We start from the raw sequence: 17,335 nt of genomic DNA, 5'->3' as shown, positions 1-17,335 counted from the left end.
GTGATGCAGAAGGGAGTGGGAGATGAGGAAAAGTGGGGCTTAGTCTGGGAAGGCCTTTTGGAGGAGATGGGCCTTCGATAAGGCTTTGAAAGGGGGAAGAGTAATGGCCAGATCTGAGGAGGGAGAGCGTTCGGGGCCAGAGGCAGGACACGGACTAGGGGTCAACGGCAAGATAGGTGAGATCAAGGCACAGTGAGAAGGTTAGCACTAGAGGAGCACAATGTGTGGCCTGGGTTGTAGGAGAGTAGCGAGCTAAGATAGAAGGAGCCAAGATGGTGGAGTACTTTAAAAGCAATAATGCAGAGTTTTTGTTTGATATGGTGGTTGAAATTGGATGGGCAACCACTGGAGTGTTTCGAGGAGCAAAAAACTATGCAGAGAAATATACTCAGCATTTGGGAAAGTACAAGTGATCTCCATCCACAGGGACCTTACAGTCTGAGTTGGGGCAGGGGACAGATTGACACACAATATTTCCCGACGGGGGAGCATGTCTGTTGTATTCTCCCAAGAGCTTTGTACAGTGCTCTGCCCACAGGAAGCACTCAATAAATGTCCTACCTCTGGTTTGGAGTGCCCTCCTTCCTCACATCTGCCAAACTAGCTCCCTTCCCCCCTTCAAAGCCCTACTGAGAGCCCACCTCCTCCAGGAGGCCTTCCCAGACCGAGCCCCCCTTTTCCTCTGCTCCTCCTCCCCTCCCCATCGCCCCTACTCCCTCCCTCTGCTCTATTCCCTTCCCCGCCCGAGAGCACTTGTGCATCTTTGTACACGTTTATTATTCTATTTATTTTATTAATGATGTGCATATATCTATAATTCTATTGATTTTGATGCTATTTCCTGGCTACTTGTTTTGTTTTGTTGTCTGCCTCCTCCTTCTAGACTGTGAGCCTACTGTGGGATAGGGACTTTGTCCAACCCTTGCATCTACCCAAGTGCTTAGTACAGTGCCTGCCACTTAAAAACTACAATTATTATCATCTAAGTAGAGATGACCAGAAAGCAGGAGGAAATGCGAGACCGGAGGAGAGAGGTCAGGACTGGAGAGATGATAGTAGAAACTGCGGGAGTGAATGAGTTCCACTGAAGGTTTACAAAGTCATAATGGTGTTCATCCTTTTTTATGATTGAGACCTGACACAAAACAACTTGAGCAATTCCAAAATTCATTTATGGGATGAACCTGACATCGGGGGAAAGACAGGATCTCTCAAAGCAGAGTTCTCAAACAAAATCCATTTACTGAAGCTGAAGCTATGCTCAGCGTAACAGCTTCACAATGAATCCTCTCCATGCTAAGCTCTCCAGAGGCTTAGTCTGGTTTCCAGCATCAGGCAGGCAATGATAATATCAATGGCATTGTTTGTTAAGTGTTTACTATGTGCCAAAGACTGTATTAAGCGCTGATGTAGATACAAGGTAACTGAGTTGGACACAGTCCCTGTCCCACATAGGGCGCACGGTCTTAGTCTCCATTTTACAGATGAGGTAACTGAGGCGCAGAGCAGTGAAGTGACCTGCCCAAGTTCGCATAACAGACGAGTGGAGGAGCCAGGATTGGAACCCAGGTCTTTCTGACTCCCAGACCCGTGCTCTATCCACTAGACCACACTGCTTCTCCACTCATTCACAGAAATCTACGACTTCTCCACACATTCACAGAAACGAGGGCCATCTCCCATTGCTGTCTTTGTGGATGATTGTGTCCCACACAAAAATCCTCTGAACTGCTCCATGTTGGCAAAATGAGGTAACGAATTGGGAACGCACCTCCTCATTCACTAATGGGGAAGAAGCCCAAAGTTCCTGGAGAACTGTTTAAAAGGGACTTTTAAACCCTTTTGCTCCGAGGCTTATCATGATTGTCTATATTTAACCTTCCGACTCGATCCTTTCAAATCTGATGAGAAAGGGCGGAAGGTTGGAGATCCAATTTAATTTTTAAAATACGGTCAAATGAAATGAAGTGCCAACAGGAATAATGTATATCTTATGAGGTTTTGTGCTGTGCTTATAAAGATCTGGTCTCTACATGGAAAGAATGCATTTTCACAACATGTTTTCAGTTGTTATCAGTTGATTTTTAATAACTAAAACTTCAAAGTTTGTATGCAAAACCAAATATAAACTGTATTAAAGTTTAGCTTACATCTGAAATAAAGCACTGGGATTTTTAGACCATTTTTTAATAACAGAATTTATTTTTAGACATGCTCAATGCTTGGAAAGTATGCCACTGTAACAGAAAGCCAATGTCCATATTCATTATGTTCAGTATGTGTTACATGTGCCAAAATCCATGGTTCCAAGTTTTGGATAGAAAGCTGCGGTGGATTTGGGGAATGTTTTTTAAAAATGCACCTCCGTATGTAAACAGCATGATGCTCTGTTGGGAGAAACAGATCTGTGCATTGGTTTGGACACGATGTGAGGACCATAACGCAAGTTTCTATGAATGTGAAATTCTTCAGGTTCAAAAACCCTCATTTTGGTGTGGGTGCATGTTTAGATCTCATCAGCCAGATTCTTTGGGCATGATGGACTTCAACTCAGGTGAAAGAAAACTGACTTGTCCTATTTTAACTGTTTGAGATGTCTTTTATTACTAAGACATCTTCAGTTAAATGAACTTGAGCAGATATTTTCAAACAAGGAAGCATAATGAAATACCTATACCTCTTTTCCAAAAAGAATGATTAAATTATCTTCCAATATTGCACAAGAGATATATCCTAGTGTTTGAGAGTGTACACATCGATAACTAGTGCAAAACTATAGGTTATTTTCTATTGTAGTGGGTTTTCAGTGTCCACTTTGTAGTGCTTGATACTGGACTATCATATGAAAAATTTAAAACTTTAAGAAACTAACTGAATTGCTTCATCCAAACATTGTTATATATGATGTTTTGAGAAACTGTATGTAATTCCGGATACTCTTATTCTGGTTCTCTGATTTGTCCAGGCTGTGTTGCATTTCTTTCAAACACACTTCCTGATATTGCTCGTTCTGAAGAAAAGGAAACATTATCGCAAGTTAAGCGGGAAAAATTACAGCACAAACAGCGATAAACACGGATGGATTTATGATTGACTAAATACAGTTCATCCACTGAATGCAGCTTATCTCCTTTCGAGCAACTCTGTAGGCAAATCGCTGTAGAAAGATGATTAACAAAGCTTCCCGTTTCCAAGGACTAACTCTCAAAGCAGTCAGGACGGCCGTCGCAAGGTGTCGCTGGGATTTGTCAAATCGGTTCCCCGGGAGTCTCAGTGGCAGTGGATTTCGCATGGAGAGCCTCAGATTTATTGGCCAAGATTGAGTTCTCGAGAAAAAAGGTTACCCGTCCCCTTCTCCCTCTCTGCACATTCCCTCCCCTGGCAGCACAACCTAGAGTTCCTCGTCCTTTCCACTGGAGCAGAATCAATCCATCAATTCTATATATTAATGGCAATAATGATAATAATTGTGGTATTTGTTAAGCGTTTACTATGTGTCAGGCATGGTCCTAAGATCTGGGATAGATACGAGATAATCTGGATGGACACAGTCCCTGTCCCACACAGGGCTCACCATCTTAATCCCCATTTTGCAGATGAGGTAACTGAGGCTCATAGATGTGAAGTGACTTGCTCAAGGTCACATAGCAGCAAAGTGGCAGAGCCAGAATTAGAACTCAGGTCCTTCTGACTCCCAGCCTGTGCTCTCTGTGAGCCTGTCATTGGGCGGGGATTGTCTCTCTCTGTTGCTGAATTGTACATTCCAAGCGCTTAGTACAGTACTCTGCACATATTAAGTGCTCATTAAATACTATTGAATGAATGAATGAATATGCACAGTCCTGTAATAATAATAATAATAATAATAATGGTATTTGCTAAGCCCTTACTAGGTGCCAAGCACTGTTCTAAGCAGTGGGGTAGATACAAGGTAATCAGATTGTCCCATGTGGTGCTCACAGTCTTAATCCACATTTGATGAGGTAACTGAGACACAGAGAAGTTAAGTGACTTGCCCAAAATCACACAACAACAACAATGTTGGCATTTGTTAAGTGCTTACTGTGTGCCGAGCACTGTTCTAAGCGCTGGGGGAGATACAGGGTCATCAGGTTGTCCCACGGGGGGCCTTACCGATGAGGTCACTGAGGCACCGAGAAGTAAAGTGACTTGCCCAAAGACACACAGCTAAGTGGCAGAGCCAGGATTAGAACCCATGACCTCTGACTCCTTAACCCGTGCTCTTTCCACTGAGCCACGCTGCTTCTCTGCAGGCTCCCAGTCTTCATCCCCATTTTACAGATGAGGTATCTGAGGCCCAGAGAAGGGAAGTGACTTGCCCACAGTCCCACAGCTGACAAGTGGCAGAGCTGGGATATGAACCCATGACCTCTGACTCCCAAGCCCGGGCTCTTTCCCCTGAGCCACGCTGTGAACCCCAGCTGATATGTGGTGGACCCGGGATTAGGACCAACGACTTCTGACTCCCAAACCTGGGCTCCTTCCACTAAGCCACCCTGTGTCCCAAGTAAATGGTGTAATAAATGCTTGGGAACTTAACATAGGATGAGTAGGCAAAGTCCCTACCCTTGAGAAGCTTACCACCTGCCATATGGGGGGAAAGAGGACGGGAAACAACCCGAGCCTCAGATAGCGGGCTCGAGAGTCTTGATAGACAAAGGAAGAGAGATTCCATTCCCCACAGTTCTGGGACCCCAGGAACGGAGACTGTCCCATTCTGTGAGAAGATCTGGTGAAAGTTTGAGCTTTCAAATCCAGAAGTCCTTGAATTAGAAGCCGTGTGGTCTAGCGTCTCCCGGGCCAGGGAGACAGGGAACCTGGGTTCTAAACCCGGCTCTGCCATTTTTCTGCTCGGTAACCTTGGCACTTAACTTCTCAGGGCCTCAGTTTTGTCATTTGTAGAATGGGGATTAAATACCAGTCCGCCAACATAATGAGACCGCTAGTCCCATTTGGGGCAGGGGCTGTGTCCAACTGATTATCTTCAATGGATGACACTTATTTAGCACCTCCTGTGTGCAGAAAACTATACTGAGTGCTTGGAAAAGTACCATACCATGGAGGTGGTAGCCACGATCCCTCCCTACAAGGCACTTACAATTTCCAGGGGTAGACTGTGTCTAGGAACAGTCTTTTTCAAAATCTCCTTACTGGGTTTCTTTCAAACATTTAATTGGCCTAGACAATCATTTTTCTTTCAATCATTTTCCCCAAGACCAACTGATGGGAAGAGGTTTAAAGCAGAAAGGAGTTTCTTCTGAGGTGCCGAAATGTGGCATAACCTCAAATAAATAGGATAAAGTGCCTATTTATGGAGTTTAAAGATGGAATCAAACTAATGTTATTCCTTTGTAACCAGTTTACATTTCAATCTCATATTTTTAGACTCAAATTATAAGTTCCCCACAGTAAAGTATTTTATTGACTTCTCAAAGAAAATAATACGCATTTTGTCATGTTTACGTAGCACCGATCTTTTATAAGAGGACTGTATATCAGAACCAATTTAACAGCGAGCGTTTCTCTTGTCATCTTACGATTCACGTGCGGGAAATAAATGGTTAAAAGGACTGCCTGTGTATAATCACTTTGTTGTTCTGATTTACTGGCACCCCAGGGCCCAGATGTCTGAATATTTATTTAAAATAAAACCATAACATGCTAAAGGTCTCTATAATCCAATATATTCCAGTTTAGTCCATGAAAGATATGAATATGGCTTGGAATGATAAAGTTTTAAGTATAGCTTTTTTTTTCCCAAAGAGAGTCTTAGAAAATGTTCCCTGTTTCTATGGAAAAATCTCCAACAAATCTTTGAATCTAGGCAACTGTCCCACTACAGTAATGTTTAGGGAATAGAAGCTGCCATAAACAGAAATACTGTAGTGGCTGCTACCGAGGATGAAAAGAAAGCCGCATTGGAAAGAAACTGTACGATGTATTGCAAGAAGATCTGGATAGATTAAAAATACATCAGCATAACCTGCTCTCACCTAATCTGTTCACCGTTTTGAAATACATTATTCTGCTCACAGCTTAAATATACTTCATGATTAGAATATTAAAAGTCCATTTGTCTCACAAGGAAATAAATCCAAATAAACTCGACTCACATTGTTCAACTGGCAAACGAGCTGCTTTTGCTCTTCGGTTTTTCTTCTTAGCTCAGTTTCCAGATCGAATATTTTTATCTGTAGTGCCTGTTCTTTGGAAGACAATCTCTCCATCTCTTCAGAAACCTGAAATTGTACCAGTTTAAATAAAACGATCACTTACTCCATAAAAAGACGTACTATGCGGTCATAATTTTACACTTCTCTTCAAATGTGTATTGCTGAGACTCAGAGGGGCAGTTCTTAAAACACAGATTTGGGAGCCTCCTAAACCCCACGGGGTCCGACTGGCTGTCCATCCCGCTGAATAGGTTAAAAATTGGGATCCCTGCTGGGACCTCTGGAAAAGCAATATGAAATTCCCTTACTGCTGCATCCTGAAATGATAACACCTCTAATTAAATGTCTACCCTTTCTAATAATAATTGTGGTATTTGCTAAGCACTCACTACGTGCCAGGCACTATACTATGCGCTGGGGTGGATACAATTCAATCGGATTGGATGTAGCCCCTGTCTCTCGTGGGGTTCACAATCTCAGTCCCCATTTTACAGATGAGGTAACTGAGGCACAAAGAAGACTTGCCCAGGGTCACACAGCAGACAAGTGGTGGAGCCGGGATTAGAACCCATGACCTTCTGACTCCCAGGCCTGTGCTCTAGCCACTGGGCCATGCTGCTTCTCCTAATATAATTTAAAACACAACAGCACAATATTGAGTACCATTATTAAATAGCTGTTAAAGGTATGAGTTTTGAAGAACCTTATCTGTGATTCCTGGGTCACTAAGGAGTTTGATCATTTTAAGGATTTTTCTAAACTCTTCCCACTGAACAGCTCCTTGGGGGTGGAAACTTTACCTGTTAATCTTCACTGCGTAACTCCCAGAGCTTCGTTCTGGGCTTGGCACGTTGCAGTGTGGTTAGTAAATTATGGTGGTCAGGATGCCATTCTTAAGTAGCAATCAATCCATGGTATTTATTGAGCATTTACTGTGTGCAGAGCACTGTACTAAGCACTTGGGAGAGAACAGTATAACTTTACCTTGGAGAGGTTCCCACCCTCAAAGATCCAACTGCTCTGCTTTGATCAAATTACTCACTCTAAAAAGGTAAGATTAGGACTTAGCAAACATCCATGACTGAAAACTAATTTTTGGACTTAATGTTCTTATTGTTGACCTAGTGGGGTCTAAATCAGGGCTTCCCTAGATGTCTTGTCAATTGTGCTTTCTGTTTTCCCGCTATTGCTTATCATTTCACCATTTTACAAAAATTGATCCTGTCAATTTACTTGACTCTCCAGAAGAGGGTAGTGAAGTATATGAAGACTAATATTCTGGCTTGTGGATTCAGCCTCTGCCATCAGTATAAAAATAACATTCCGGAAACTCGTTCGGCAAAATAAACTTATCATCGTAAAGAGAGACTGGTATAAAGCCAAGATAAAGGACGGTTATACCTTTTGCCTTCCTTCCTCTAACGTAGCTTCCAATTTTCTGGCCAAGGCTCCGTATTCTGCCGATTTCTTCTTAAGTTGCAATTCACTGAATTTAAGATGCTCTTCTTGGCTCGCCAGCTTATTTTCCAGCTCCGCATTATCTGCATCCATCTGTTCCAATTTTCTTCTCCCACAAAATATACATTTATAAAATCATATGACGTTAAGAAAAATATAACAAAAACGACTGGTCGATCTCACACTTACCTTTCTAGGCTTTCACATTTTAAGCGGATGTGACAGTTTTTCTCTTCCAAAGAGAGCGCTTTCAAAAGACTGTCGTTTTCATCAACCTATGGGGGAGAAATAGTAAAGTTATTTTGGATTCATTACTACCTTAGGTTTTTACAATACTTTAATTCAATGCAGTCTCATTTGTCTCCTTTATTTATTTTATGGATGGGGAAACTAAAGTGCCAAGGCTTATTTATCCTAAAGGAAGATTCAAGATTCAAACCCAGTCTCCTGACTTTGAGGTTACAAGACTTTGCTCCATCACGGATCTTATTATGAATCATTTTACCCCTTAGTTTACAATTTTCAGTAACTGATACATATTGTCAGGTAATTTACTTTCAAAGTCAATTATATTACCTCATATGCCGGGGTTAAAAAAAAAATACAAATCAACCAGCTATGTCTTATGGAAGGCCTAATTGAATAAATGGTGTTTTTGGAGCGCTTACTGTGTGTGCATCACTGTATTGAGCGTTTTTCTTCAGCTATTTCCACAGGGCAATATAAATAGATTTCAGTGTGGTGCTAGTATTGATCATGGTTTACTACACAATTTGATGGCTTAAATAAAATCCACCATGCATTTCCACTGGAAATTCAGCACCAAATTTGTTGTAACAAAAATATAATCAAAATGTATGAAAGCAAAGCAATATTTGGGAGCCATTAGGAATACTTTATGTAAAAGCCTTTAAAATTCAACACAGCTTCTCTATCATTCCCTCAACGTATTGCAACAAGAAATGAGATGTAATCAACAGTACCCAGAGAACACATCCATTTTTGAAAGAACTGATGTGCTTGAGTATTTGTAACAAACAGCCACATAAAAGTTTCAAATTCTCTTGGGGTGATTTGACATACGGAATATTTTGCCATGTACCTACAATCAATCAATCAATCAGGAGAAGCAGTGTGGCCTAATGGACACAGAGGCCTGGGAGTCAGAAGGACCTGGGTTCTAATCCCAGCTCTGTCACTTGTCTGTTGTGTGACTTTAGGCAAGTTGCTTCACTTCTCTGTGCCTCAGTTACCTCATTTGTAAAATGGGGAGGAATACTGTGAGCCCCATGTGGGACATGAACTGTGTTCAACCTGATTAGCTTCTATCTAGCCCACAACTTAGTATGGTGCCTGGCAACTAATAAGCGTTTAACAAATACCATAAAAAAACATCCATCAGTGGCATTTAAAACAAAGGAGTTTAGCTGTTCTGATGAATAGAGTTTCTTTAATCCCAGCAATGTACGCATCCTCTGGATTATAAACTCACTATGGGCAGGGAATATGTCTACCAACTCTGTTGTATGGGACTCTCCCCCTCAGTAATAATGTTGGTATCTGTTAAGCGCTTACTATGTGCAGAGCACTGTTCTAAGCGCTGGGGTAGACACAGGGGAATCAGGTTGTCCCACGTGGGGCTCACGGTCTCGATCCCCATTTTACAGATGAGGTAACTGAGGCCCAGAGAAGTTAAGTGACTTGCCCACAGTCACACAGCTGACAAGTGGCAGAGCCGGGATTCGAACCCATGACCTCCGACTCCAAAGCCCGGGCTCTTTCCCCTGAGCCACATATTGTGCTGCGTATAGCGAGCGCTCAATAAATGATAATTATGGTATTTGTTAAGTGCTTACGACGTGCTAAGCACTGTTCTAAGCACTGGGGTAGATTGGGGAAGCAGCTTGCCTCGGTGGAAAGAGCCCGGGCTTGGGAGTCAGAGGTCATAGGTTCGAATCCCGGCTCCGCCGCTTGTCAGCTGTGTGACTTTGGGCGAGTCACTTAACTTCCCTGTGCCTCAGTTCCCTCGTCTGTAAAAGGGGGATTAAAACCGTGAGCCCCACGTGGGACAACCTGATCACCTCGCATCCCCCAGCGCTTAGAACGGTGCTTTGCACATAGTAAGCGCTTAACAAATACCACCATTATGATTACTATTACAAGGCAATCGGGTTGTCCCACGTGGGGCTCAATAAACACCACTGATAGATTGACTGATTGCTTAAAACAACCTAATAACGGTCTACACTCCCTGTGTTCCACTCGAGCGACGGTCCGGAAAATGCGCGGGGAACAGTAACCCAGAGTTGATCCCGACATCTGCTTGGGAAACTGATTTTCCAGCAGCCAAGTCGGACGGGCCGTGGACAGCAATCCACACTGAAAACCGACCCAGAGACGAGTGCCCTCAGCTGGTCGCATCGCTCCCCATCCTTTGTCCCACGCTCCCCAAGAATCCAAACTAGTTCTCTAAGCACCTGAACCTGAAGTTCCCTAACCGTTTGGGTCTGCTCTGCGCATCTCCCTTTGAAGTACAAGAGGTTTTTGTGACACTCCTGCAGCCTCCGTTCCGCTGCCTTCGGTAAACCGCGAGCACGCTCTAATTCCTTAAAATGTGCTTCCTTCTGGCTTCTCACCTGGGAGACAGCATTGAAGAAAAATTTAGTGCCAGATGCGAGGACAGTCGGGATCTTTATTTTCATTCGTTCAATAGTATCTGCCGAGCGCCTACTATGTGCAGCGCACCGTACTAAGCGCTCGGACTGTACAGATCGGTAACAGGTAGAGACAGTCCCTGCCCTTTGAAGGGCTTACAGTCTTGTCTACGAGATTGACGAACGCAACGTATTCTGTTGAAACGATGTGGTATACGCATAGACGGTAAGCTTGTTGCGGGCAAGGAATATGTCCGATCTATGGTTATAGTGTACCCTCCGAAGCATCTGGTCCAGTGCTTTGCGCACAGCAAGTGCTCAATAAATCCGGCTGGCTGATGTTTGGTTTGAAGATCCACCAGCTTCCGGTCGAACGTGGAGGTTGGGATCCTGCAGACTTGTTCATTCCAAGCGCTTAGCACAGAGTAAGCGCTCAATAAATACTATTGAATGAATGCAGAGATCAACGGTGGGGAAATCTCATTCTGTTGCACTCTCTCGTTCCAAGGCTGCTGGCACGGGTAGCAAACTGTCTCTCTTTATTGCTGTATTGTACTTTCCCAAGTGCTTAGTACAGTGCTCTTCACACAGAAAGCACTCAATAAATGAATGAATGGATGACACTCCTTCTCTAACCATTCTCCTCAACTCCCATTCCCTTCTGTGTCACCCTGACTTGCTCCCTTTGTCCCTCCCCGCCTCCCAGCCCCGCAGCACTTATGTACATATCTGTAATTTATTTATTTATATTGATGTCTGGGTCCCCCGCTCTAGACTGTAAACTCATTGTGGGCAGGGAATGTGTCTGTTCTTCCTCAATCAGTCAACGGTATTTACTGAGTGCTGACTGAGCAATTCATTCATTCATTCAATAGTATTTATTGAGCGCTTACTATGTGCAGAGCACTGTACTAAGCGCTTGGGATGAACAAGTCGGCAACAGATAGAGACGGTCCCTGCCGTCTGATGGGCTTACGGTCTAATCGGGGGAGACGGACAGACGAGAACAATGGCACTAAACAGCGTCGAGGGGAAGAACATCTCGTAAAAACCGATGGCGACTAAATAGAATCGAGGCGATGTACGATTCATTAACAAAATAAATAGGGTAACGAAAATATATACAGTCGAGCGGACGAGTACAGTGCTGTGGGGATGGGAAGGGAGAGGGGGAGGAGCAGAGGGAAAAGGGGAAAGTGAGGCTTTAGCTGCGGAGAGGTAAAGGGGGGATGGCAGAGGGAGTAGAGGGGGAAGAGGAGCTCAGTCTGGGAAGGCCTCTTGGAGGAGGTGATTTTTAAGTAAGGTTTTGAAGAGGGAAAGAGAATCGGTTTGGCGGAGGTGAGGAGGGAGGGCGTTCCGGGACCGCGGGAGGACGTGGCCCGGGGGTCGACGGCGGGATGGGCGAGACCGAGGGACGGTGAGGAGGTGGGCGGCGGAGGAGCGGAGCCTGCGGGGTGGGCGGTAGAAAGAGAGAAGGGAGGAGAGGTAGGAAGGGGCAAGGTGATGGAGAGCCTCGAAGCCTAGAGTGAGGAGTGTTTGTTTGGAGCGGAGATTGATAGGCAACCACTGGAGTTGTTTAAGAAGGGGAGTGACATGCCCAGATCGTTTCTGCGGGAAGATGAGCCGGGCGGCGGAGTGAAGAATAGACCGGAGCGGGGCGAGAGAGGAGGAAGGGAGGTCAGAGAGAAGGCTGACACAGTAGTCTAGCCGGGATATAACGTAGTGGGCACTGAGCAATGTAGTGGGCACTTCAGAAAGTACAATTCGACAGAGTTGGGAGATATGTTCCTTGCCCACACGGAGCGTACGGACTAGAGGGGAAGACAGACAGCAAAATAAATTACAGATGAATATGTACGGAAGTGCTGTGGGGCTGAGGAAAGGGTGAATATCAAAGCATATCTTGGGAACAGTGTCTAGTGCATAGGTGATTCAGAAGGGAGGGTTTAGACAAGGAAATGAAGGTTTATTCAGGGAAGCCTTCTTGGAAGAGATGCGATTTTAGAAGGCCTTTGAAAATGGGGAGAGTGAGGGTCTGTTGGATACGAAGCAGGAGGGATCCTGTATTTTGTGAGCTCACTGTGGGCCGGGAATGAGTCTGTCTGTTGTTATATTGCTTTTTCCCAAGCGCTCAGACAGTGCTTTGCACACCGTGAGTGTTCAATAAATATGATTGAATGAATGAGGGATAATAATAATGATAATTACGGTATTCGTTAAGCGCATAATGTGTGGCAGGCACTGTACCGAGTGGATACGAGCAAATCGAGTTGGACACAGTCCCTGTCCCACGTGGGGCTCGCAGTCTCAATTCCCATTTTATAGCTGAGGTAACTGGGGGCCAGAGAAGCGAAGTGACTTACCCAGCGTCAAACAGCGGACACGTGGCAGAGCCGGGATCAGAACCCACGACCTGCGGATTCCCAGGCGTGCGCTCTGTCCACTACGCCATGCTGCTTCTCTTCTCCTTCAGCCCAGAGGGAGGATGTGGGGAAGGGGTCGGAGGTGACCCAGATGAGATCAAGGAGGAGCGAGGAGGTTGGCATTAGAGGAGCAGAGTGGGCAGACTAGGCAGTAGGAGTGGATTAACAAGGTAAGGTAGGAAAGGGGAGCGTTGTCTGAGTGCATTAAAGTCAACGGTGAGGAGTTTCTGTTTCATGTGGAGATGCGTGGGCAATCATCAGAGGTTGGAGTCATGGACAGTTTATTTTTTTACAATGATATAGGTAACAGTGTGAAGTAAGAGGGGGGTTGGGGAGACCCAGGCAGCAGGGAGGTCAGTGAGGTGGTTAATTTAGTCAAGGCAGGATATGGTAAGTCCCTGGATCAGCGTAGTAACGGTGGGGCGGGTAGAAAGGATCAGATTCTAGAGAGGATTTAGTGGCAGACCGAATACGCCGGCTGAATAACAGAGATCACTCAAGGATAATGCCAAGCTTATAGCTTTCTGAGACGGGGAGGATGGTGGTGGCGGTCTACGGTAATGAGAAAGTCTTGGGGAGGACAGGGTTTGGATGGGAAGATGAGGAGTTCTCTTTTAGATATGTTCGGTTTGAGGTGGCAAGTGAGACATCCAGGTAGAGATGTCTTGAAAGCAGGACAAAATGAGAGACTAGAGAGAAGAAGAAAGGTCAGGACTGGAGAGGTAGATCTGGGAATCATCCATGTAGAAAACGGTGGAGAAATATTTCTCCAATTAAACGTTTACATATCGATTTCAAATACTTCCAAGAATCAAAATTAATTGAGAAGCAACATGGCCCAGTTCAAAGAGCACAAGCCTGAGAGGTGCTAGTCGCCGCTCTGCCACTTGCCTGCCACGTGACACTGGGTAGTTTCTAAGGGGCTTCCAGGGAATCTGTGGGCAAGTCACTTAACTTCTCTGTGCCTCAGTTCCCTCATCTGTAAAATGGGGATTAACTGTGAGCCTCACGTGGGACGACCTCATGACCCTGTATCTCCCCCAGTGCTCAGAACAGTGCTCTGCACATAGTAAGCGCTTAACAAATACCAACATCATTATTATGATCTCCATATCGTTGCTAGCAAATACACAGGCCAAATTTCTTCGGCATTTGTGTGAACAAAGCTCATTGCTGAGAAATGTAGATAATCAAGAATATTAATAAACTAAGAGTAATTATAATATCCGGACAGTGCACCAGATATTGAATTTTAGCACTGATGGAAAGGTGATAAACCTGTGGTTATCGAGATGCAATAATACAAACAATATGATTTACTCCAAAATGCATTATTTTACCATTTACCAAATACACTTCTAAAGGAATTCAAAGAATGATATAAGCACTTTAGTCCTATTTGTTAAGCCTATAAATCTTCACAAGGATACAAGCTTCCTGCAGAGGTAAGGCTCTTACTAGGAAAGGCTACGGAATCAGAGTTTTGTAACTATTTAAAACAGTTTACATATTCTATTTTTAAATACTTCACTATATTTATAAACTGTGCTCTGAGAAACCTAGGAAAGGCTACAGAATCAGATTTTTGTAACTACTTAAAACAGTTTACGTATTGTATTATTTTTGAATACCTCACTACATTTATAAACTATGTTCTGCAAAAATTTGGCATGTGTAGATCAGAAAAGTAATCTTACCTCCTCTAATTCTAAATCCTTACTTGCTTTCATTAGTTTATTTTCATGCAATACTTTTGCATATCTGCTTTTCACTTCTTCGGCTGCTGCTTGTAACTTCTGTACCTGAGGACAGAACATATCTGATTATCCTGTAACACCGCATGGGGCTCCGTCTTTTAGAAGCAGCGTGGCTCAGTGGAAAGAGCCCGGGCTTGGGAGTCAGAGGTCATGGGTTCGAATCCCGGCTCTGCCACTTGTCAGCTGTGTGACTTTGGGCAAGTCACTTCACTTCTCTGCGCCTCAGTTCCCTCATCTGTAAAATGGGGATTAAGACTGTGAGCCTCAAGTGGGACAACCTAACTACCCTGGATCTACCCCAGCGCTTACAACAGTGTTCTGCACACAGTAAGCGCTTAACAAATACCAACGTTATTATTTTACGACAAACAATAATTCATGTCCAAGAAGCAGTGGCAGGAATAAGCACCCACGTACTGCCTAGTGGGAGCAAACCATTATACAGTTTGACGTATCACTTTTTAACTCTTAAATTTCACCTAATAGAAGTCATTTAGTTGATTGATCTTTCCATGCTAAATCTGCATCCCTGTATTTTCATGTCAAACACTACAAGATTAAATGGTAAATAACCGATTACGGCTATTATTTAAGCCATCACTATTGCCTCGAGATCAATTTTAAGTATAAATCCTCTCACTGGAAATCCAAATGTTCACAATGCAATGTCTACTTACAGGTGTTATCGCAATAAACCATGAGAATGTCAAATTCTAACAGGTCGGTAGAAAAGCAGCATGGCCTAGCAGACTGACTATAACCTCATCATCCAACTGAATGAATAGATCACAGGCCTGAGAGTCAGAAGGACCTAATCCCAGCTCCGTCACTTGTCTGCTGTGTGACCTGGACAAGTCACTTCACTTCCTCTGTGCCTCAGTCACCTCATCTGTAAAATGGGGTTTAAGAGTGTGAGCCCCATGTGGGATAGAGACTGTGTCCAGCCTGATTACCTTGTATTTACCCCAGAGCTTAGTACGGTGCCAGGCACAGAGTAAGCGCTTAACAAATATTGTAAAATAAATTCAAATAGACCCTCAAGAAGGAATCAGGAGGGAGAATTCAAATTCCGTAAAGTTGAGATGCTAAATCTAAGAAAATAGCTCATTCATTCATTCATTCATTCAATCATATTTATTCAGTCAATCATATTTACTGTGTGCAAAGCACTGCAATAATGATAATAATAACGATGGTATTTGTTAAGGACTTACTGTGTGCCAAGCACTATTCTAAGCACTGGGGTAGATACAAGGTAATCAAGTTGCCCCAAGTGGAGCTCACTGTCTTAAAAGCCATTTTACAGATGAGGGAACTGAGGCACAGAGAAGTGAAGCAACTTGTCCAAGTCCCACGGCAGACAAGGGGCAAGAGTCGGGATCAGAACCCACGACCTCTGACTCCCAAGTCCCTCTCTTTCCACTAAGCCAGCCAAGTGCTTACTAAAGTGCTTTTGCAGCTAATGTTGCATTTTGAACCTCTAAACATAGAGTACTGCCAGTAGTCACCTGAGTTTTATACTCTTCTGCAAGAAATTTCTGCTGTTTTTCAACTTCTTGCAATTCTAAGAGCTCCTCTTCAACAGAAGCAACCTTGTCCTTCAAAGCAGCAAAGGTGCTCTATTAAGGAATTGAAAAAATAAGAACAATTACATTTTTTGTAGTAAAGTATTGGAAAGAACAAATAAATAAGGTAAAAATGTCAAAATACAATCATAATATTCTAAAGCTCTAAGTGTGGAAATTTAGAAATTTAACCTGAAAAGACTGCTACAAGCTTTCGATCAACTATATTTTTGTTACTGTAACATTTTAAATTGTAGTGATATCACATTAACTCAAATTATAACCACCAAATAAATTTACACAGTGGCTATATATTAAATGATGAAAATTTTCCTTGGATCCAACAAGCTCATTCATTCAGTCGTATTTATTGAGAGCTTACTGTGTGCAGAGCACTGTAATAATAATAATAATAATGTTGGTATTTGTTAAGCGCTTACTATGTGCAGAGCACGGTTCTAAGAGCTGGGGGAGATACAGGGTCATCAGGTTGTCCCACGTGAGGCTCACAGTTAATCCCCATTTTCCAGACGAGGAAACTGAGGCACAGAGAAGTGAAGTGACTTGCCCACCGTCACACAGCTGACAAGTGGCAGAGCCGGGAGTCGAACTCATGACCTCTGACTCCGAAGCCCGGGCTCTTTCCACTGAGCCACGCTGCTTCCCACTACTGTACTAAGCCCTTGGGAGAGTACAATATAACAAGAGACACATTCCCTGCCCATAGTAAGTTTACAGCTTAGAGAAAGTAAATGTTTGCATTAAATTGAATAAGGACTAATGAAATGTTCATCAGGTGTCCTAAAACAATACTGATGGAACTTGTCAATAAACATCATTATTATTATAGTATGTCAAGACTGTATTTATAGCCACAGTTAAGGGGTTGAAATATCACTTTTTACTGTATTTCATGGCTTTCTTTGAATAATATTCCAAAGCTTTGGTAAATGTAACATTGTATGAATCACTTCAATCAAAGATGAAGCGTCTAACCTCTGGAATGAACATATAACTTGGTAGTAGGGCCTGAAAAGTCATGGATCATGACAGAGTGGAAGTATCACCCATTACCGAGAAGCAGTGTGGCCTAATGGAAGGAGCATAGGCCTGGAAGACAGAGGACAGGGGTTCTAATCCCGCCCTGCCACTTGCCTGCTGTGTGACTTTCGGCAAGTCACTTAACTTCTTTATACCTGTTTCTTCATCTGCTAAAAAGGGATTAAGTAGCCGTTAATTAACTTAACTTAATTAACTTAATTAAGAGTGTGAGTCCCATGTGGG

The 17,335-nt window shown here is 43.5% G+C and overlaps 1 protein-coding gene across 8 annotated transcripts in view; it reads right to left on the bottom strand.

Annotated features, from left to right (window-relative positions):
- Positions 1–2,180: 2,180 nt before the first annotated feature.
- The window catches only part of ODF2L (outer dense fiber of sperm tails 2 like), a 63,617-nt gene continuing 48,462 nt past the window's right edge, over positions 2,181–17,335 (bottom strand). For 6 of the 8 annotated variants that reach the window (XM_029063490.1, XM_029063484.2, XM_029063483.2 and 3 more), the window contains 7 exons: positions 15,995–16,105; positions 14,427–14,531; positions 10,130–10,288; positions 7,842–7,927; positions 7,596–7,758; positions 6,135–6,260; positions 2,181–3,010 (listed from right to left, as the gene is read on the bottom strand). In XM_029063490.1, coding sequence (XP_028919323.1) covers positions 2,882–3,010; positions 6,135–6,260; positions 7,596–7,758; positions 7,842–7,927; positions 10,130–10,288; positions 14,427–14,531; positions 15,995–16,105 — 879 coding nt within the window. In that variant the 3' untranslated portion in view covers positions 2,181–2,881. The remainder of the gene's footprint in view (positions 3,011–6,134; positions 6,261–7,595; positions 7,759–7,841; positions 7,928–10,129; positions 10,289–14,426; positions 14,532–15,994; positions 16,106–17,335) is intronic. The other 2 variants (XM_029063487.2, XM_029063489.2) reach the window with 2 other exon arrangements.

This window comes from Ornithorhynchus anatinus, chromosome 4, assembly GCF_004115215.2.
Source record: "Ornithorhynchus anatinus isolate Pmale09 chromosome 4, mOrnAna1.pri.v4, whole genome shotgun sequence".
Lineage (NCBI taxonomy): Eukaryota > Metazoa > Chordata > Mammalia > Monotremata > Ornithorhynchidae > Ornithorhynchus > Ornithorhynchus anatinus.
This window is presented reverse-complemented; position numbering and strand designations above follow the sequence as displayed.